The sequence below is a fragment of the Nannospalax galili genome, unplaced genomic scaffold (assembly GCF_000622305.1).
Source record: "Nannospalax galili isolate Female #2095 unplaced genomic scaffold, S.galili_v1.0 scaffold682, whole genome shotgun sequence".
NCBI lineage: Eukaryota > Metazoa > Chordata > Mammalia > Rodentia > Spalacidae > Nannospalax > Nannospalax galili.
This window is the reverse complement of record NW_008348076.1, coordinates 291,740-308,226: the sequence shown is the minus strand read 5'-3', so window position 1 is coordinate 308,226 and position 16,487 is coordinate 291,740. Positions and strand designations below refer to the sequence as shown.

At 39.3% G+C, this 16,487-nt stretch overlaps 1 protein-coding gene and 1 pseudogene across 9 annotated transcripts in view; one reads left to right on the top strand and one right to left on the bottom strand.

Annotated features, from left to right (window-relative positions):
- The window catches only part of LOC103743258, a 5,445-nt pseudogene extending 4,800 nt beyond the window's left edge, over positions 1-645 (bottom strand).
- Positions 1-16,487, top strand: part of Pus10 (pseudouridine synthase 10) — a 78,348-nt gene that overhangs the window by 33,880 nt on the left and 27,981 nt on the right. For 8 of the 9 annotated variants that reach the window (XM_008844476.3, XM_029569000.1, XM_029569006.1 and 5 more), the window contains 7 exons: positions 5,554-5,588; positions 8,818-8,929; positions 11,142-11,203; positions 11,490-11,535; positions 12,528-12,592; positions 14,224-14,309; positions 15,941-16,066. In XM_008844476.3, coding sequence (XP_008842698.1) covers positions 5,554-5,588; positions 8,818-8,929; positions 11,142-11,203; positions 11,490-11,535; positions 12,528-12,592; positions 14,224-14,309; positions 15,941-16,066 — 532 coding nt within the window. The remainder of the gene's footprint in view (positions 1-5,553; positions 5,589-8,817; positions 8,930-11,141; positions 11,204-11,489; positions 11,536-12,527; positions 12,593-14,223; positions 14,310-15,940; positions 16,067-16,487) is intronic. The other variant, XM_029569003.1, reaches the window with a different exon arrangement.

The window sequence follows — 16,487 nt, the reverse complement described above, 5'->3', positions numbered from 1 at the left end:
GGCCCATTTTTTTGTACAAGTGTTTGCCTTTTTCACAGACTCAAGTGTCTGTAAGGGCCAGATAGGAAATAAAATGAGAAAAGTAGGCTGGTCATATTCTTTTGTTTTTCTGGGACTTGTGACTTTCCTTTTTAGAATATTTATTCTTTTTGTTGTTGTTGTTTTCTTTGAAACAAGATCTCCTTGTAGCCCCAGCTGGCCTAGAACTTACTCTGTAGACCAGGTTGGCTTTGAACTCACAGATCACAGAGATCTGCCTGTCTCTGCCTCCCATCACAGATCACAGAGATCTGCCTGTCTCTGCCTCCCAGGTGCTGGGATTAAAGGTGTACATCACCATGCCCGGCCTAGAATATTTATTCTGTGACAATTTTATACATATATACAATGTATCTTTATCATATTCAACCAAGTCTCCCATCCAGACCTCTAGAACATATGACTTTTTCATGCTATATTTTCCCATGTATGATAAAGAACTGTTTTAGTACAAGTAATACTTTATCTTCTTCTTACATTACCACATAAGGAAAACAATAGTATGAAATTGTATGAAATAAGTAGTAAAATATGACTTGGGAATCAGGTGTCCCTTTTGTACATTTTTTTAAGACTTCATGTACACAGATGCTATTCTTACGTCATGGTTGTAGTCTTTGGGGTCATGTCCCGATTTGTTCTGACTCTTCCAGTTTCATCTCTCTGTTATTTGTCTTATTGCTGTGTCACAACAGCTGACAAAAGCAGCTTAAAGAAGGGACGTTGGTTTTGTTTTCTGTTTTTGCTTACAGTTCCAGGGGATACAGTCCATGTGGGAGCCGACTGGTCACAGTGCATCACAATCAGGAAGCAGAGAGATGGATGCTGGTGCTCAGTTCACTTAGCCCTTTGTATTCAGCCCATGGAATGGCACCACTCACATACTGGGTGGGTCTTCCCACTTCAGTTAACCTAATCTAGATAATCCCTCACACAGGTGTCCAGAGATTTGTTTCCATGATGGGTCCAAATCCCAACAGTTGACTCTTAAGATTAACATCAGTCTCTAGTCATTGAACTCCACTCTCATTTATATACACATGTTTACCCAAACTTCAACTTTACTGACCCCCGCTCTCTCCTTCTTTTCTTCCCCTCTACTCCCACTGTACTGTTACCCACTCTCATTGTTTGATGTAAGGTAAACCTCCAGCTTCTTACTCAGAGCTCAAGAGATATTCCCAGGCATAGACCCTCTTGTCTGTGGGGTTGTATGTATGTGTGTGCACATATTTTACCAGAGTACACAGTGCTTTAGCAAGCAGTCAACTGCCCTATTTAGAATTTGCCTAGCTAGAATTCTCAAAGTTAAATCGAGTCTAGGATTAAATTATGTGGCTCCTGAATTTTCAGGAGGTGACATACTGCCTCTGGTATCAAATTTGATTAAACTTGATAACTTTAATGCCATTTGATTCTGTTGGGACAGAAGAATTTAATTGCTTACTCTAGAGAATGATTTTTTTCCCACTGACTAAAGAATAGAACATTTATTAAAATTATCTTGGTGACCTAAAAGGGAGAGATGTACTTTTTTTTTCCTTGGCAGAAGCAGGTCCAGGCCATTATTAGCATGTAGTAAAATTGAATCATTGAGCAATACTGACTTCTTTGGGATTCAGCCTTTTAGTCCCTGCTGTGTGATTAGTTCTGTTCAACCTGAAGCATGCTTGTTCATGGAGCCTGCAGAGGATTAGGAAGGAAAAACCCTTTAGCAAGTCTCCGATACTGAAGACATTTGATTTAATTTTACATTACACATGGTTATCTGGTTTCCCTTGGCAACCTTCAGTTCTCTTGACTTTATAATGAAGAGTACAGTAGGATACCTTGAACACTGATGACATCACCTGCCAGTAATTATAGAGAATAGGTTTCCTCAAAAGAAGACACAAAAAGATCACTAGAAAGTATAGTGGAGCCTGAGGGTCCTTCAAAAAGAGAATTTTCTATAGCTCAAATTTCACTGATGAAGAATTTTCCAGAACTTCTTATAGCAGTTTGGGGATATGAAGAGATGAGACCAAGGCCTGTAGATCTTTTAAGGGAGAAATCTGAACTATCTTGTTTGTAAATGATAGAAAGGATTTCAATATAACAGTAATAGTTAGCATTTATCAAGTATATGCCAAGAATCTTCCTTTTTTACTTGTGTATGTGATTTCATTAAATTCTCATGATATTCCTACAGGGGACATATTAACATTCTGTATAGACAAAGAAATACATTTATTGATCTCATAGTATTGGGGAATGCTGGGCCATTATCTGCAGCTTTTCAACTTTGATCTTTATTTATTCTTTTTATAATCTCAAAGACCTATCAGTCTCCATATATTTGTTATAAAGAAGTGTGGTGTGTGGCTGCCTAGTCATGATCACTTTTAGTCATTTCAAAGTTTAAATATATTTTATTTATTATTTTTATTTTATGTATATGAGTGTATTGCCTGCATGTATATGAGTGAATCCGTGTCATGCAATGCCACAGAGGTCAGAAGAGGGCATCCAATTTCCCTGGAACTGGAGTTAAGGATGGTTCGTAGCCCAGCGTGGGTGCTGGAATCGAACCTGGGTCCTCTGCAAGAGCAGTCAGTGCTCTTAACTGCTGAGCCATCTCTCCAGCCCCTCATTTCAAAGTTTAAGTTGCAGGAATCGTAATTTGGCTTTTTTTTTTCTTGGTCTTTTTGAGACAGGGTCTCCCTGTAGCCCCAGCTGTCCTGGAAATCACTATGTAGACCAGGCTGGCCTTGAACTCACAGAGATCCGCCTGTCTCTGCTGGGATTAAAGGTGTGCGCCACCATGCCCGGCTGTAATTTGGCTTTTGATGCTTTCTTTTTACACTTTAGGAAACTGAATCCCAGAGATTCATTGACAATTCAAGCTGTGTTCTCTGACTTTAGAAATTTGTATATTATACCATGGTCATACAGTTTGAAATAGGGCTTGAGTAAGTGGAAGAAATGAAGGAGGGTTTTTTTTTTTTTTTTTTCAGTATCGTAAACAGTATTAGGTTGAGGGAACAGAGTAAACAACAAATCAGTTATTTCAAGCACTTCATGCAATGCCTGGGGAAGTCAGAAGAGGGTATTGGATTCCCCTGGAACTGGAGTTAATGGACGGTTGTTAGCCCCCATGTGGGTGCTGGGAATCAAATCCAGGTCCTCTGCAAGGGCTGTCAGTGCTCTTAACCATGGAGCCATTTCTTCAGCCCAGAAAATGTTTTAAATGACTCATTTTTTCAGTGTGTATGGGTGTTTGTCTGCAAGTATATATGTGTACCATGTGAATGTTTCATGCCTGCAGAGGCTAGAAGAGGGCATTGGATCTCTGGAACTAGAGTTACAGGTAGTTGTGAGCCGTCACGTGAGTGCTGGAAACAATCCAGTTCCTCTGAAAGAGCAGTAAGCACTCTGAATCACTGAACCATCTCTCCAGCCCCCACATTTTTGCATTTTTAAATTAATTTTTCCTAGAATGTTTTCCCTAACATTTCATTATGAATTTTCAAATACATGGAGAAGTTGGGAGAAATGTCAACCCATAACCCACTTATTTTTACAATTGTTACTATTTTCCTATATTTGCTTTATTTTTTTTAATTTTTGCCATTTTCATACAATATAATTTGATGGTATTTAGATCCCCTCTTCTATCCTCACCTCGGCTTAATGCCTCCTGCCCAAATTAATGTACTCTCTATATAAAATGGGCCTATAGAGTCTAATTTGTGTCTCTAAATGTCATTCAGTGTGGGTCTATCCCCTGGAGCTTGATTAACCTACCAAGAGTCCCATCCTTGAAAGAGACTGTCACTGCCCATTCCGGCGGCCATCTGTTGCCACAATTTCCTTAAGTTGGGTTGGCGTTTCTTACCCACTACCTTATGTCTGTGCTAGGATTTTGTTTGATTTGAGCTTACGTGGGACTTGTGCATGCTCTCACCATTGCTGTGAGTTCAAATGAGTAACTGACCAGCTGTCTGGAAAACTGTTTCCTCGTGGTCATCCACCAATTCTGGCTCTTACGATCTTTCTGCTTCCTCGTCCACATTGATCTTTGAGCCTTAGGTGGGAGAGGGATAGGGGAACAGAAGTTTGATATAGGCGTCCTATTCAGGAATAAGCACTCTGCAGCCTCGTGTTCTCTGCATGTTGGTCAGTTATGGGTTTCTGTGTTAATCGGTATCTGTTGCATAAGGAAACTTCTCTGATGAGAGCTGAGAGATGCATTAATCTATGGGTATGACAATAAGTCATTAAGAGTCAGTTTAATATGGTAACTATTTAGTAGAAAATCGGCATTAGGCGCTCCCCTGTGTCATGTGACCTGTTTAGCCTTAGGTTCCTAAGCCTGATATCAGTGTCAGGTATTTATTTAAAAAATGTTTTTAATGTTTTATTTATTATTTTTATTTTATGTGTACGAGTGTTATGCCTGCATGTAGGTAAGTGCACCTGTGTCTTGCAATGCTTGTGGAAGACAGAAGAGGCTGTTGGATTCCTGGAACTGGAGTTACAGAGAGTTGTTAGCTGCCATGTGGGTGCTGGGATTCGAATCTGGGTCTTCTCCAAGAACAACCAGTGTTCTTAACCACTGAGCCATCTCTCCAGACCTAAACAGTCAGTGTTTTTAACCACTGAGCCATCTCTCCAGCCCCCTTACTTTATTATAAATACAGTTTTTTGTTTGTTTGTTTTTTGAGACAGGATCTCCCTGTATCTGTAGCTGGCCTGGAACTTGGTATGTAGACTAGGCTGGCCTAGATCTCACAGAGATCTGCCCTGCCCCTGCTGGGATTAAAGGTGTGTGCCACCACACCTGGCTAGTTTTTATCATATTTTAAAGAGAGGTGCAGGCAGTACTACATTTAACTCCTGAACTTAAAAGCATGGATATCACGAGCTAGGTAGAGTTAAATATAGCATCCCCATTGAAAAAATAAAACTCAAAACATTCAGTTCTATTGGGGTGGGGTCTGTGTATATACTCAGTCACTTTGGGCTGCTTGTTTATTTGCTTGCTTTTGAGACAGGGCCTCATGTAGCCCTGGCTGGCCTCAAACTTGCTTTGTAACCAAGGCTAGCCTTGAACTTCCGATCTTCCCTCTACCGCCCAACTGCTGGGATTACAGGCAGATGCCACCAGGCCTTGCTTCTTTGGGCTTTCCCCCAATGAAATATTTAGGTATTTTAAGAAAAGAAGAGTAAGCCACCAATGTTTAAAAAAATCACTCATACCTCATTAATGAGAAATACAAATCTGAGGGGAGGAAGGGGATACCCCTGTTGAATTCCTAGACCACAGCAAATGTCAGCATTGCAAAGTGAAATATTACCTTGTTTTTTATTTTAAATGAGGCTGAGGTCACTGCATTGAACACTGACTCCTCTTCTACTAAAGGGAGTTTGATTAACAAATTAGTTAAGCACTTTGGTAATGATATTGGAACTTCATTTCACTGAACATTTTTCCCTTTTTTTTCTTTCTGGGTGTGACTAAATTGTCTACAGCATGCTGTGTGGTTGCTGGTAAAACAGGAAATGGGGTAAGTAATTTAGACAGGGAGTTTTTACCATCATTTAAATACACGCTACCTGATTCTTAAAGTACTTTTACTACTATTATACCCCTTTTTAAGAGTCAATTCAGTAGCTGCTAGAGGGGTTGACAAAAATAAAATACTTTTACTATTTAACCTTGTTCAGTTAGCTGACTTGCATAGCAGTTTATTAAGGTGGGTTCATTTTTGTATGCATAGATTTAATGTGATTATATATTCATAGTTTAGGCATTTTTATAATGTAGTTTGGGAAGTTATTTTGCATTTGAAACGAAATCATAAAAGTAGACAGTAAGTGATGAAAAGTGACGAGTTTCCAGGGACTGCATGGAAAACATAAACTTATAGACTCTGACCCAGAACTCTTAGAAGCCAAATATGTTTGACAATTTAGAATTTTAGGAATGTAACATGGTATCAAATATTATGTATAATGTACACCTTTCTTAGGTGATGCTGTGTCATTAGATGTACTATTTAATGAAACAAACACATCCACACTAAGTTTGGGAAACAGAGTTCACAGGTTCAAATCAGGATTTGGTTTCCACCTTTTAAAAAAAAACCAAACTGTTCATTCTTAAAAGTTTTTGGATTTTAAAACTAAAAATTATATACCTTAAAAAAGGGCCATGTGATTATTGGAGATTCCCATGTACTCAGCTGAGAAAAACCCAGAAAAAAAGTATAGATTTCTTTATTAAAAGCCTACCTGTAGTTCTCTGATTTACAGGAAAAGTAAGGAGCTTGTTTTTTTGTTGTTGTTTGTTTTGTATTTCACATCTGCATCTTCCCTTTTCAAAGAATAATAACCACATATTTATCAGAGGCTGTGGGGCTTTATGTTAGTTTCTGAGGCTTAAGATTTAGGTGTAAGAAAATTTGACCTTACATCTTTAGAAGCTTCATGCCATAAGGAGCATGGTGTTTTCTGCATGTTTTCAGTTTGTATGCATATTGTTAATGAGTTCTTTTTATTCCTTATCAGAGAGTTTTGCACCAAACTTAGTTTCTTTGACAAGAACTTGATCCAAACAGGACTACTGGGACAGAAAAAATACAGGAGACTAGTCTTCCTTCAGCGACCCTCCTTCACTCTGATCACAAAGAATTTGTGTTAAGGAATTCATTTAGGCAATTTAGATCAAAATAATTGCCTCAGACCTTCTGGTTGACCTTTTCTTTAGAATGGGGCCCATGTTGTATCTACAGTGAAAGAGATGGTGAAGGATCTCCTCATTTGTAGGTATCTGAGTGGAGAGAGGGAAGGGCAGTTACTAAGGGTTAAAGGAAGACCACTTCCGTCTTCATGAGCACTAATCACGCAAAGGACAGTCAGATACAGCCAAGGGCCTCTGTGAAGATGCATACCCTAAATTAGGATTTTAAAATCCTAACTAAATATTATATTTTTGCCCAAATATGGATATAGTTGTCAAGCTTGCTTTTTAAGCTGAAGGAGAAAGGTACCTGCAGTTAAGTTTTTAAGCTGGACTCCATGCTCTAAAAACCCTTTCTATTGTGAAGGATTTAGAACACGCTTTTTTTTTTTTTTTTTTGGTCTTTTTGAGACAGGCTCTCCCTGTAGTCCCAGCTGACCTGAACTCACTATGTAGACCAGGCTGGCCTTGAACTCACAGAGATCTGTCTCCCTCTGCCTCTGAAGTGCCAGGACTAAAGGCTTGTGCCACCACGCCCAGCTAGTTTTCTTAAATATATGGTGAGCAATGTCTTAACAGGTTAGATTTTGCTGTAGCCCTTTAGACATCAGAGTCTAAATTATTCTAAAATAGTTTATATTATTTTTCTGTTTTTAATTTTTTATTTAGTTTTTAAATTAATTAATTAATGTTTGAGACAGGGTCTTACTGTTGTAGCCCTAGCTAGTCTGGAACTCACTATGGAAATCAGGCTGGCCTTGAACTCACAGAGATCCACCTGCCTTTGCCTTCTGAGTGCTGGCATAAAAGGTGTGTGCTGCTGCACCTGAAGTTCCGGATGGTAAAGAAGTAACTTGATATGTCTAGTGCAAAATTTATCTGGATATTTCATTGTTAAACTGTAAGCTCAAAACACTTGTGACCAGTTATGGTCTCAACTGGATACAGAATAGATAGATAACTTTTTAATTTGCATTTTCAGAGGAGCGGTTATATATATTTAAAAAAAATTTTTTTCCCCTAATGATTTTTTGTTTTCCATGGGTATAGGGTTATCCACCGGATAATGGATGTTTTAGCAGTGACTGTGCCAGAACAGTAGTTTTTATATTCTTTTTTTCCCAAGGATCAATTAAATTTAACCATTAGCTAAATTACTTTTTTTGTTTTCTGCCTGCAGTTAGTAGTGTGTATTGGTCTTGCAGAATTAAATTATAAGGGATATTGCTTATAGGTAGTAATTTCTATCAGTGAAAATTAGACATTAAAAGGGACGACTCACAAGTTGGCCCTGGCATCTCTGTTGTTAAAAGCAATCCTACAAATAGCCAGAGGGGTGGTTTGGTATTTTAATTATTTGGATGATATTGGTTTGTTACTTTGTTAGTAATATCTCAGGGTTCTCATCAGTGTAGAACAGTTTTAGTAATACTGTGCCACGTTTTTATTTCCTCATACCTTAATTCCTATTACAACTGTGGGCTACAAACCAAAGCTAGATCTCATAATGGGCATTTATCAAAACCTGTGTATTGGCTCATGAGTAGATTTTAGGGGAATGCAAGATTCTTATTCAGACGTCCATCTGATATTACCTGATGTACGTTTCAGAACATTGATCCTTTGGGATTTAATTTCTTCTTAAGCAGGAAGGGGGTGGGTCAGTACAGCTTTTTGATTTCCGTTAAATCCCATTTTCAGTAGGAGAGGAGATGTAAATTTTGTAACATGTGTGTGACTATTGTCATAGATGGTTTTAGTTTCTAAGCAATAAAAAAACCCATATTTTTGACCTTTCTAGAGTCCTAGAATCTGACAATTCAACTCGAAAAAATAATGTGATTTTGTCATTAATCTTTAAAAACTAGCTCATATGCTGCTAAGGAAACTAGTTCTTGATATCACTAGAATATGAGTTCTGTCTTCTATCTAATGTGTGAAATAGCTCCTGACGTGGAGGAGGCACTCAACATTTTAAAGTAATTGCATAAATTCTGTCCTTTAATTTGAAAAATGAAGTTTTATGTCAGTGAATTAGTTCTTATGTTGTTCAGAAAGCAGAGTCTGCTGTTGGGAAGAAATGATGTAGTTCAGCTAAAAGAAGCCTACAAATGGATAACTCACCCCCTGTTTTCAGAGGAGCTGGGTGTTCCCATTGATGGAAAGGTATCTCGTTATCAGTGCTGTCGGTCTCATTCTCTGGCTTTATGAGTTTCACTTCGTTATATGGCAAAGCTTTGGTTAGCTAAAAGAACCGTCTCTACATAATTCAATAAAGGATTTTTTTAAATTTTATGGTCATGAATGTATTGCTTGCATGTGTGTAAGTGCACCCATGTTGTGCAATGCCTGTGGAGGTCAGAAGAGGGCGTTGGATCCCTTGCAACTGGAGTTACAGATGGGTGCTAGGAATCAAACCTGGGTCCTCTGCAAGAGCAACCAGTGCTGTTAGCTGCTGAGCCATCCTTACAGCCCCTCTGATTAGGTTTCTTTAAAAGCATTATAAATTATATGCTCTATTTACTTCTGTTAGTCAAAATAAGCCCTTTAATTTTGGGGGCGAAGGTTGGAGGGAGTTGAGCCCAGGCTGGTCTCATACTTACTATGTAGCTGAGGGTGACTTTAAACTGGTCCATTTGCCTGTACCTCTCAAGTGCTGAGATTACAGGCATGCAGCACCATGCCCTGGCAGAGTAAGCCCTTTAAAGTGAATACTGAGAGACTAGAGAATCAAACAGCTTCACAGGTGGTATGAAGAGGAAATGAAGCATTGAAGGCCCTTTGGGAATAAGAGAAGTCATCAATGCAAACTAGTCTCATCTCACATTTCAGTTTTGAAGCACAAGTAACTTTACATATTGAGTCAATGAAAACAGAAAATGGAAAACAAAAGATCTAATAATGTTCTAATAGATTCTGGTTACGTGAAGTTTTCTGCAATAGAAAATATTTGGTTCATTTTAATTTTATAATATAGACTAAAATAAGGAGAAAAAGACTTTATTTTTGTGATTCTAGGGTAGCTAGTGGGCTTGGTAAAGACCCAGTGAACTTACTATATTGAGATAGCAGTAAAACAGAACTCAATAAAAAAAGAAAATTGTACATGATATTTATAGCTTTTTCTTCAAATTTTGTATATTCCCTGCAGAGGTAAAAGTGCATGTAGTGTGAAATTATTCATGTACAAAAATGCTCATTGTAGCATTTTAAATATCTCACAGTCTTTACAGTATAAATATGTTCATGAAGTAGAATTAATGTTTCTTAAAACATTTGATAGCCGGGCATAGTGGCGCATACCTTTAATCCCAGCATTCAGGAGGCAGAGGTAGGTAGATCTCTGTGAGTTCAAGGCCAGCCTGGTCTACATAGTGAGTTCCAGGACAGCTGGGGCTACAGGGAGACCCTGTCTCAAAAAGACCCCCCCCCAAAAAAACACAAAAACATTTGATAGTTCATAAAGTATATATGTATATTTTATTCATAAAAATGGCTAGAGAGAAACATGCCAAATTGTTTATAGTTCTCCCCTGATGGAGTGGGCTTGAAAAACCAACCTGTATTGATTATTTCATAATTTGGAAGTATCACTTTTGTAAATAAACAGAAATCAAGATCTATCTTTTAAAAGTCAAATTTGAGCACTTTAAAAGTAAACTTCAGGTCTGGGGAGATGACTCAGTTGGTAAAGTGCTTGCAACACAAACATGAGTACCTAAGTTAGGATCCCTAGCACCCCACATAAAAAGGTGCACATACTGTTGATCTGTAATCCCAGTGCTGGGAAAAAGAGACAAGTGGCTCCCTGGAACTTGCTGGCCAGCCAGCTCAGCCTCGTTGAACTCCAGTTTCAAAAATAAGATGCAGAGCTGCTGAAGAGGGTTGCCATCTGGCCTCCACATACACGTGCACACATGTGTACAGGCACCCACATGCACATCCCCCCCCACATACCCCTACACTAATAGACTTCCTACAACTTTTTGAAACGATTTGAACAAAATGTTTTGCCCTGCTGATAATTCTAGTCAGCATTAACACAAAAGTTCTTTGGGTTTTAAAGTTACTGCTTTCTAGCTTCCTGAATTTATCTTTATATCTAATTTATGCATTTGTCTAACAATCATGCAAACTGATTTTAAAATTTATTTTAAATGTTTTGGTAGTATCATTGGTGACTGAGTTTTAGAAGTTAAAGAAAATACTGTTTTTTTCACAGCTGCTCTGTAAACAAGCTGATTTAAAGCAGTGGCGTTTCTAGTTTTCCTTGTACTTTTTCTGAGCCAGCCTTTGAGAGTTAATTCCTATTTCCTTTCATAAGTTGTTAGCTGTTACTTTCCTTTTGCTCATTTAAAAACTGTCTTACAATTTTTAGAGCTTGTTTGAAGTGAGTGTGGTCTTTGCTCACCCAGAAACAGTTGAGGATTGCCACTTCCTGTAAGTTGCCTTTTTAAAAAGTGTCAATTATGTAAAATTGTCAATGCTTTTGGTTTTCATGAAGATAGTATTGTTTTTCTTTCTAGCGAATATTCAGAATTTGTTCCCACGCCTTAGTAGGTTTAGTATGTGCCATCTCATGTAAGATCCGTAGGGAAGCCGGTCTAGCACATGTACAACTCCTGAGAGCCTGATTTAGCAGCAATGTCATATAAAATGTATTTGAATTATGTCCACCCTAAAATAAACTCATTAGCCTTTTATAGTAACTTGAATTTTATTTTAGAGCTGAAGTTTGCCCAGATTGTTTCAAACCAGCCAAAAACAAACAGGTAAGGATTTTTACTTCTTACTTTTATTTTTATTTTTTTTGCCTTTTAGTTTGTTTTTGGTTTTTCTTGAGACGGGGTCTCCTTGTAACTCCAGCTGGCCTGGAGCTCACTGTGTAGACCAGGCTGGCCTTAAATTCACAGAGATCTGCCTGCCTCAACCTCCCAAGTGCTGGAACTAAAGGTGTGAGCCACCATACCCGCTTTTACTTCTTTTTTTTTTTTTTTTTTTTTTTTTTTGTCTTTTTGAAGCATGGTCTCCCTGTAGCCCCAGCTGTTGGCCTTGAATTCACAGAGATCTGCTTGCCTCTGCCTCCCAAGTGCTGGACTACAGGCGTCCGCCACCACACCTGGCCTTACTTCTTATTTTTAAAAATGAGTTTGGGGGCTGGAGATATGGCTCAGTGGTCAAGAGCACTGACTACTCTTGCAAAGGACCTGGGTTCGTTTCCCAGCACCCATGTGACAGCTAACAACTGTTCGTAACTCCAGTTCTGGGGGGACCTGGCGCCCTCTTCTGGCTTCCACTGGTGTTGCACAACACATGTGTGCTTACATACGTGCAGGCAATACACTCATACACATAAATTTAAAATAAATAAACAAATAAATAAAATATTTAAAAGTGAGTTTTTCCTGAGCTAAATGCCCCAATCCACAATAAAGTGGGTATGTATTAGAAATGTGGCAACTTTGTATTATACTAAGAAATAAACATTTCCATTTATTTTATTCTTTTGGTTATTTGCTTGTTTGTTTAGTAAAGGAGACTTGTTCTGCCTGATCCACATGTGTAATAGACATAGATTGAAGAAAAGGGCTGGAGAGGTGTACCAGATCTGACATTAAGAGCACTTAAGTTTTACTTAATTTCTTGAGACTTAAGTGTTTGTTGATTTTAAACATGTTAATGATATAATTTATCTAACCATGTTCTTTGTTTCAGCTTTTCAGCTTTAGGTGATAAAATATCTTTTTTGTTCATTTTCATATAGTCAGTATTCACCCGAATGGCAGTTTTGAAAGCTTTGAATAAGATAAAAGAAGAGGATTTCCTCAAGTAAGTATAGAGCAAGGAGGCATTGTAGGATTTTAGAAAAAAGTGACTGTTAGAATCTGAATTAACCCTAAGGCAAGATTGGTTGGATGTCACAGACATCTTAGTCTTCTTCATATCCCCGGTCTCTACTATAATACTTGGCATGTAGTAATGCTCAGTAAATGTTTGTCAAATTAACATTTGAATTATGAGTCAAGCCTGACTTCCTTATGTTTCAGTAAAGAGGGTCAGGGTGTGACTCTGTGGTAGAGTTTTACCTAGCAAAGTTGAGGCTTGGGATCGATCCCCAGTACCAAAAACCAAAACCAAAACCTTTATTTAGAAGAGGGTATTGAGCCAGGCATGGTGGCACAGGCCTTAATCCCAGCACTCAGGAGGCAGAGGCAGATGAATCTCTGTGAGATTGAGGCCAGCCTAGTCTACATAGTGAGTTCTAGGCTAGCTGTGGCTATAGGGAGACCAAGTCTCAAAAAAGACCAAAAAAAACACCTTTGGGCTGGAGAGTTGGCTCAGCAGTTAAGGGCACTACCGCTCTTGCAGAGGACCCACAGGGCAGCTAACAACTGTCTTAACTCCAGTTCCAGGGGATCCAGTGCCCTCTTCTGACCTCTGAGGGCATTGCATGACACATGTGCACCTATGTACATGCAGGCAACACACTCATTCACATAAGATAAAAATAATAAAATATTTTTTAAAAATAGAAGAGGGTAGGGCCGGGCGTGGTGGGGCATGCCTTTAATCCCAGCACTCGGGAGGCAGAGGCTGGCAGATCTCTGTGAGTTCAAGGCCAGCCTGGTCTACATAGTGAATTCTAGGATAGCTGGGGCTACAGGGAGACCCTGTCTCAAAAAAAGACCAAAAAAAAAAAAAAAAATAGAAGAGGGTATTGGTGTCCAAAGAAGGAGTTGCCTAAATTTTCAGCTGAGCCATTTAGTGGACCCAGACTATTCCTGTTCCATCCCAGTTCCCATGTTTTCTAGTATGGCCCAGCTCCAAAGGAGAGAAAAGAAGTGGGCATGCCCTTGCTTGGAATGGAGTGGGCGCACCCTCCCCACAGGCGGGACCCGTTATTGCATACCAGTTACCCAAGTGAGTGAGGCTCATGAAGCCGCAAAAGTGACCAAGGAGAGCAAAGTGACTGAAGAGTCTGCAGGGCTTTCTGCCTTGTGTGTGTGGGTTTTCTCCCCAAAGCTGAAGGTTATTACAAATTATCACCGGGGAAGATGAGACCTCCTGACTGAAGGGTAACATCAGAGCCTTGATTTAGTGAGTGCCCCTGTCACGTGTTAGAGCTGGTACTCCACAGCTGACCTGGTAGCTTATGCCTGTAATCTTAGTCCTCAGGAGGCTAAGACAAGTAGATTGCTCTGAATTCAAGGCCAGGCTATATAACACAGTGAGTTCCAGACCAGCCTGGGCTGCAGAGTAAGACCCCCATCTCAATAAAGCAAAACATAATAAAATTTTAAAAGTGTTACTTCAGAGGCCTGAAGGACCATTTTCATTCTGAAACTAGAGGTGTAGTCCTGGAGACTTAGGCTTTGTGTTTCTTAGACAACTCCGTTCATCTTAGTTTTGTGAGGTGTGTCTCAAGTACTAATCTCCATAAAATTTATTTTGTTTTGCAGGCAGTTTCCTTGTCCTCCAAACTTACCAAAGACTGTATGCACTGTCCTTGAAACCGAATGTGCTCATGGTGCTGTTTTTGTTGCTGGTAAAGTATTTCATCTAGCACATATATATACCTTGTCAACTTCCTGAGCTTTCTGAACTCATCAGCTGATTCTTCTGCTCTGTTCAGACTGTTGTTAGGAGGCTCTGGTTGCCATTTGAAAATTAGAACTGATAGGAAAACTTTTTTAGGTTTTGTTGACTTTCTTAAAGATCTCAGGAGATCTGTTACTTAAAATGCCATGTCAAAGGGAAATGACATGTCCCAGATGTTAGCAGTTTGCATCAAAGATGATCAAAAGGAACTATCGGTAGATGAGGAGACCCGAAACTGGGCAGGAGAAAGATCATAAGGCACAGGTTGCTTTATAACATGGAAGGCAAACTTGACAAAAGGATTTTATACTACTCTCAGTGACTAAACACTTGGCTTCCACCAGTGGTACTAGCACATAGGTTTTTGTTTTGTTTTGTTACAGCTGCTTCATGGTAAAAGTGGAAATGAAATTACCACCTTGGCGGCAATAGCTACCTGCCTGTGTGCAGATTTACTCCCAAGGCAGCAAGTCACAGCTCGTTAGGGGTTTCTGCTTTTTAACTTCTAAAAGCTTAAATTTTTCCTGTATTTGAACTCTTTGCAATATATCATCACCAATAACTGTTTTGTTTTTGCTTTTTTTTTTGTCTTTTTGAGACAGGGTCTCCCTGTAGCCCCAGCTGTCCTGGAACTCACTATGTAGACCAGGCTGGCCTTGAACTCACAGAGATCTGCCTGCCTCTGCCTCCCGAGTGCTGGGATTAAAGGCGTGCACCACCACGCCCGGCTACCAATAACTATTTTATTTAAAGTATTATTAGTTATGTGCAAGAGCAACACTTTTTTATGTTTGGTGTGTTCTATAATACAACTATTTCCATCAGTGAGTCAGGGTATTAAATATATTTTTTAAAATTTTTATTTATTATTTTTATTTTATGTGTATGTGTGTATTGCCTACATGTAGGTAAGTGCACCCATGTGGTGCAATGCACAAGGAGGTCAGAAGAGGCTGTCGGATCCCCTGGGACTGGAGTTACAGACAGTTAGCTGCCATGTGGGCGCTGGGATTCGAACCCGGGTCTTCTGCAAGAACAACTAGTGTTCTTAACTGCTGAGCCATCTCTCTAGCCCCAAGTATTAAATATCTTGAGCATTCCTTTCCAACTCATTTGGTGCACTATTTGTGTATTTTTAAACCATCTATTCTATTTTACTTTAATATCTTATTTTAGTTTTTAAAAATTTTATTTATTATTTTTATTTTATGTGTATGTGTGTATTGCCTACATGTAGGTAAGTGCACCCATGTGGTGCAATGCCTGTGGAGATCAGAAGAGGCTGTCGGATCCCAGGGACTGGAGTTACGGACAGTTGTTAGCTGCCGTGTGGGTTCTGGGATTCGAACCCGGGTCTTCTGCAAGAACAGCCAGTGTTCTTAACTGCTGAACCATCTCTCCAGCCCGCTATTTAAATCCTTTATCTTCATGTCTATGTGATGGCTTCCCACGTTGGATTGTTATTCAGTTAAAGGCTAGCAAGTAGGCTATTAGACTTATTAAGTGGTGCTGCTTCCCTTTCTTTAGTATTGTAACTGATCACAGCATTCCATCCAATTACCTGATATTCTTTGGTAGGCAGATATAACAAATACTCCAGGAATCTACCACAAACTCCTTGGATAATTGATGGAGAAAGGAAGCTGGAGTCTTCAGTAGAAGAATTAATTTCAGGTCATCTCTTGGGAGTATTCAAAGCCGATGGTAAGTGTTGTAATGTTCATGTTTTTAATACGTTGTTCCCAAGTAGGTCCCTTGGACTCTCCAGGGAAGAGTTCTCTGTTTTGTTAGTCACTACCCAGTCTGGGCTTCCTGGCTGCATGTTTTCCATGAACAGCCTTTGGTATGTGCAGGGCTCTTTGGCCCTGGCTAGATTTTAGTCTACATACCCAAGGTTATTTGTCCTTTCTCGGAATGAATGCCCTCTCCTTGGAAATTCGGAACTACTGAAGCTACTTTAGATGAATGCACTTCAACCCTACCCTTGGCACACCGCAGCCTTGGCTTCTTCGAGGAATATGAAGTAAAGTAAAATGTTCATGTCCATTGCTTGTTCAAGAGTAGTCTCTGGTGAGTGTCTCGCTTCTGCCTCAACCTAAAGTGATATGGGATGAAGTTCAGACCT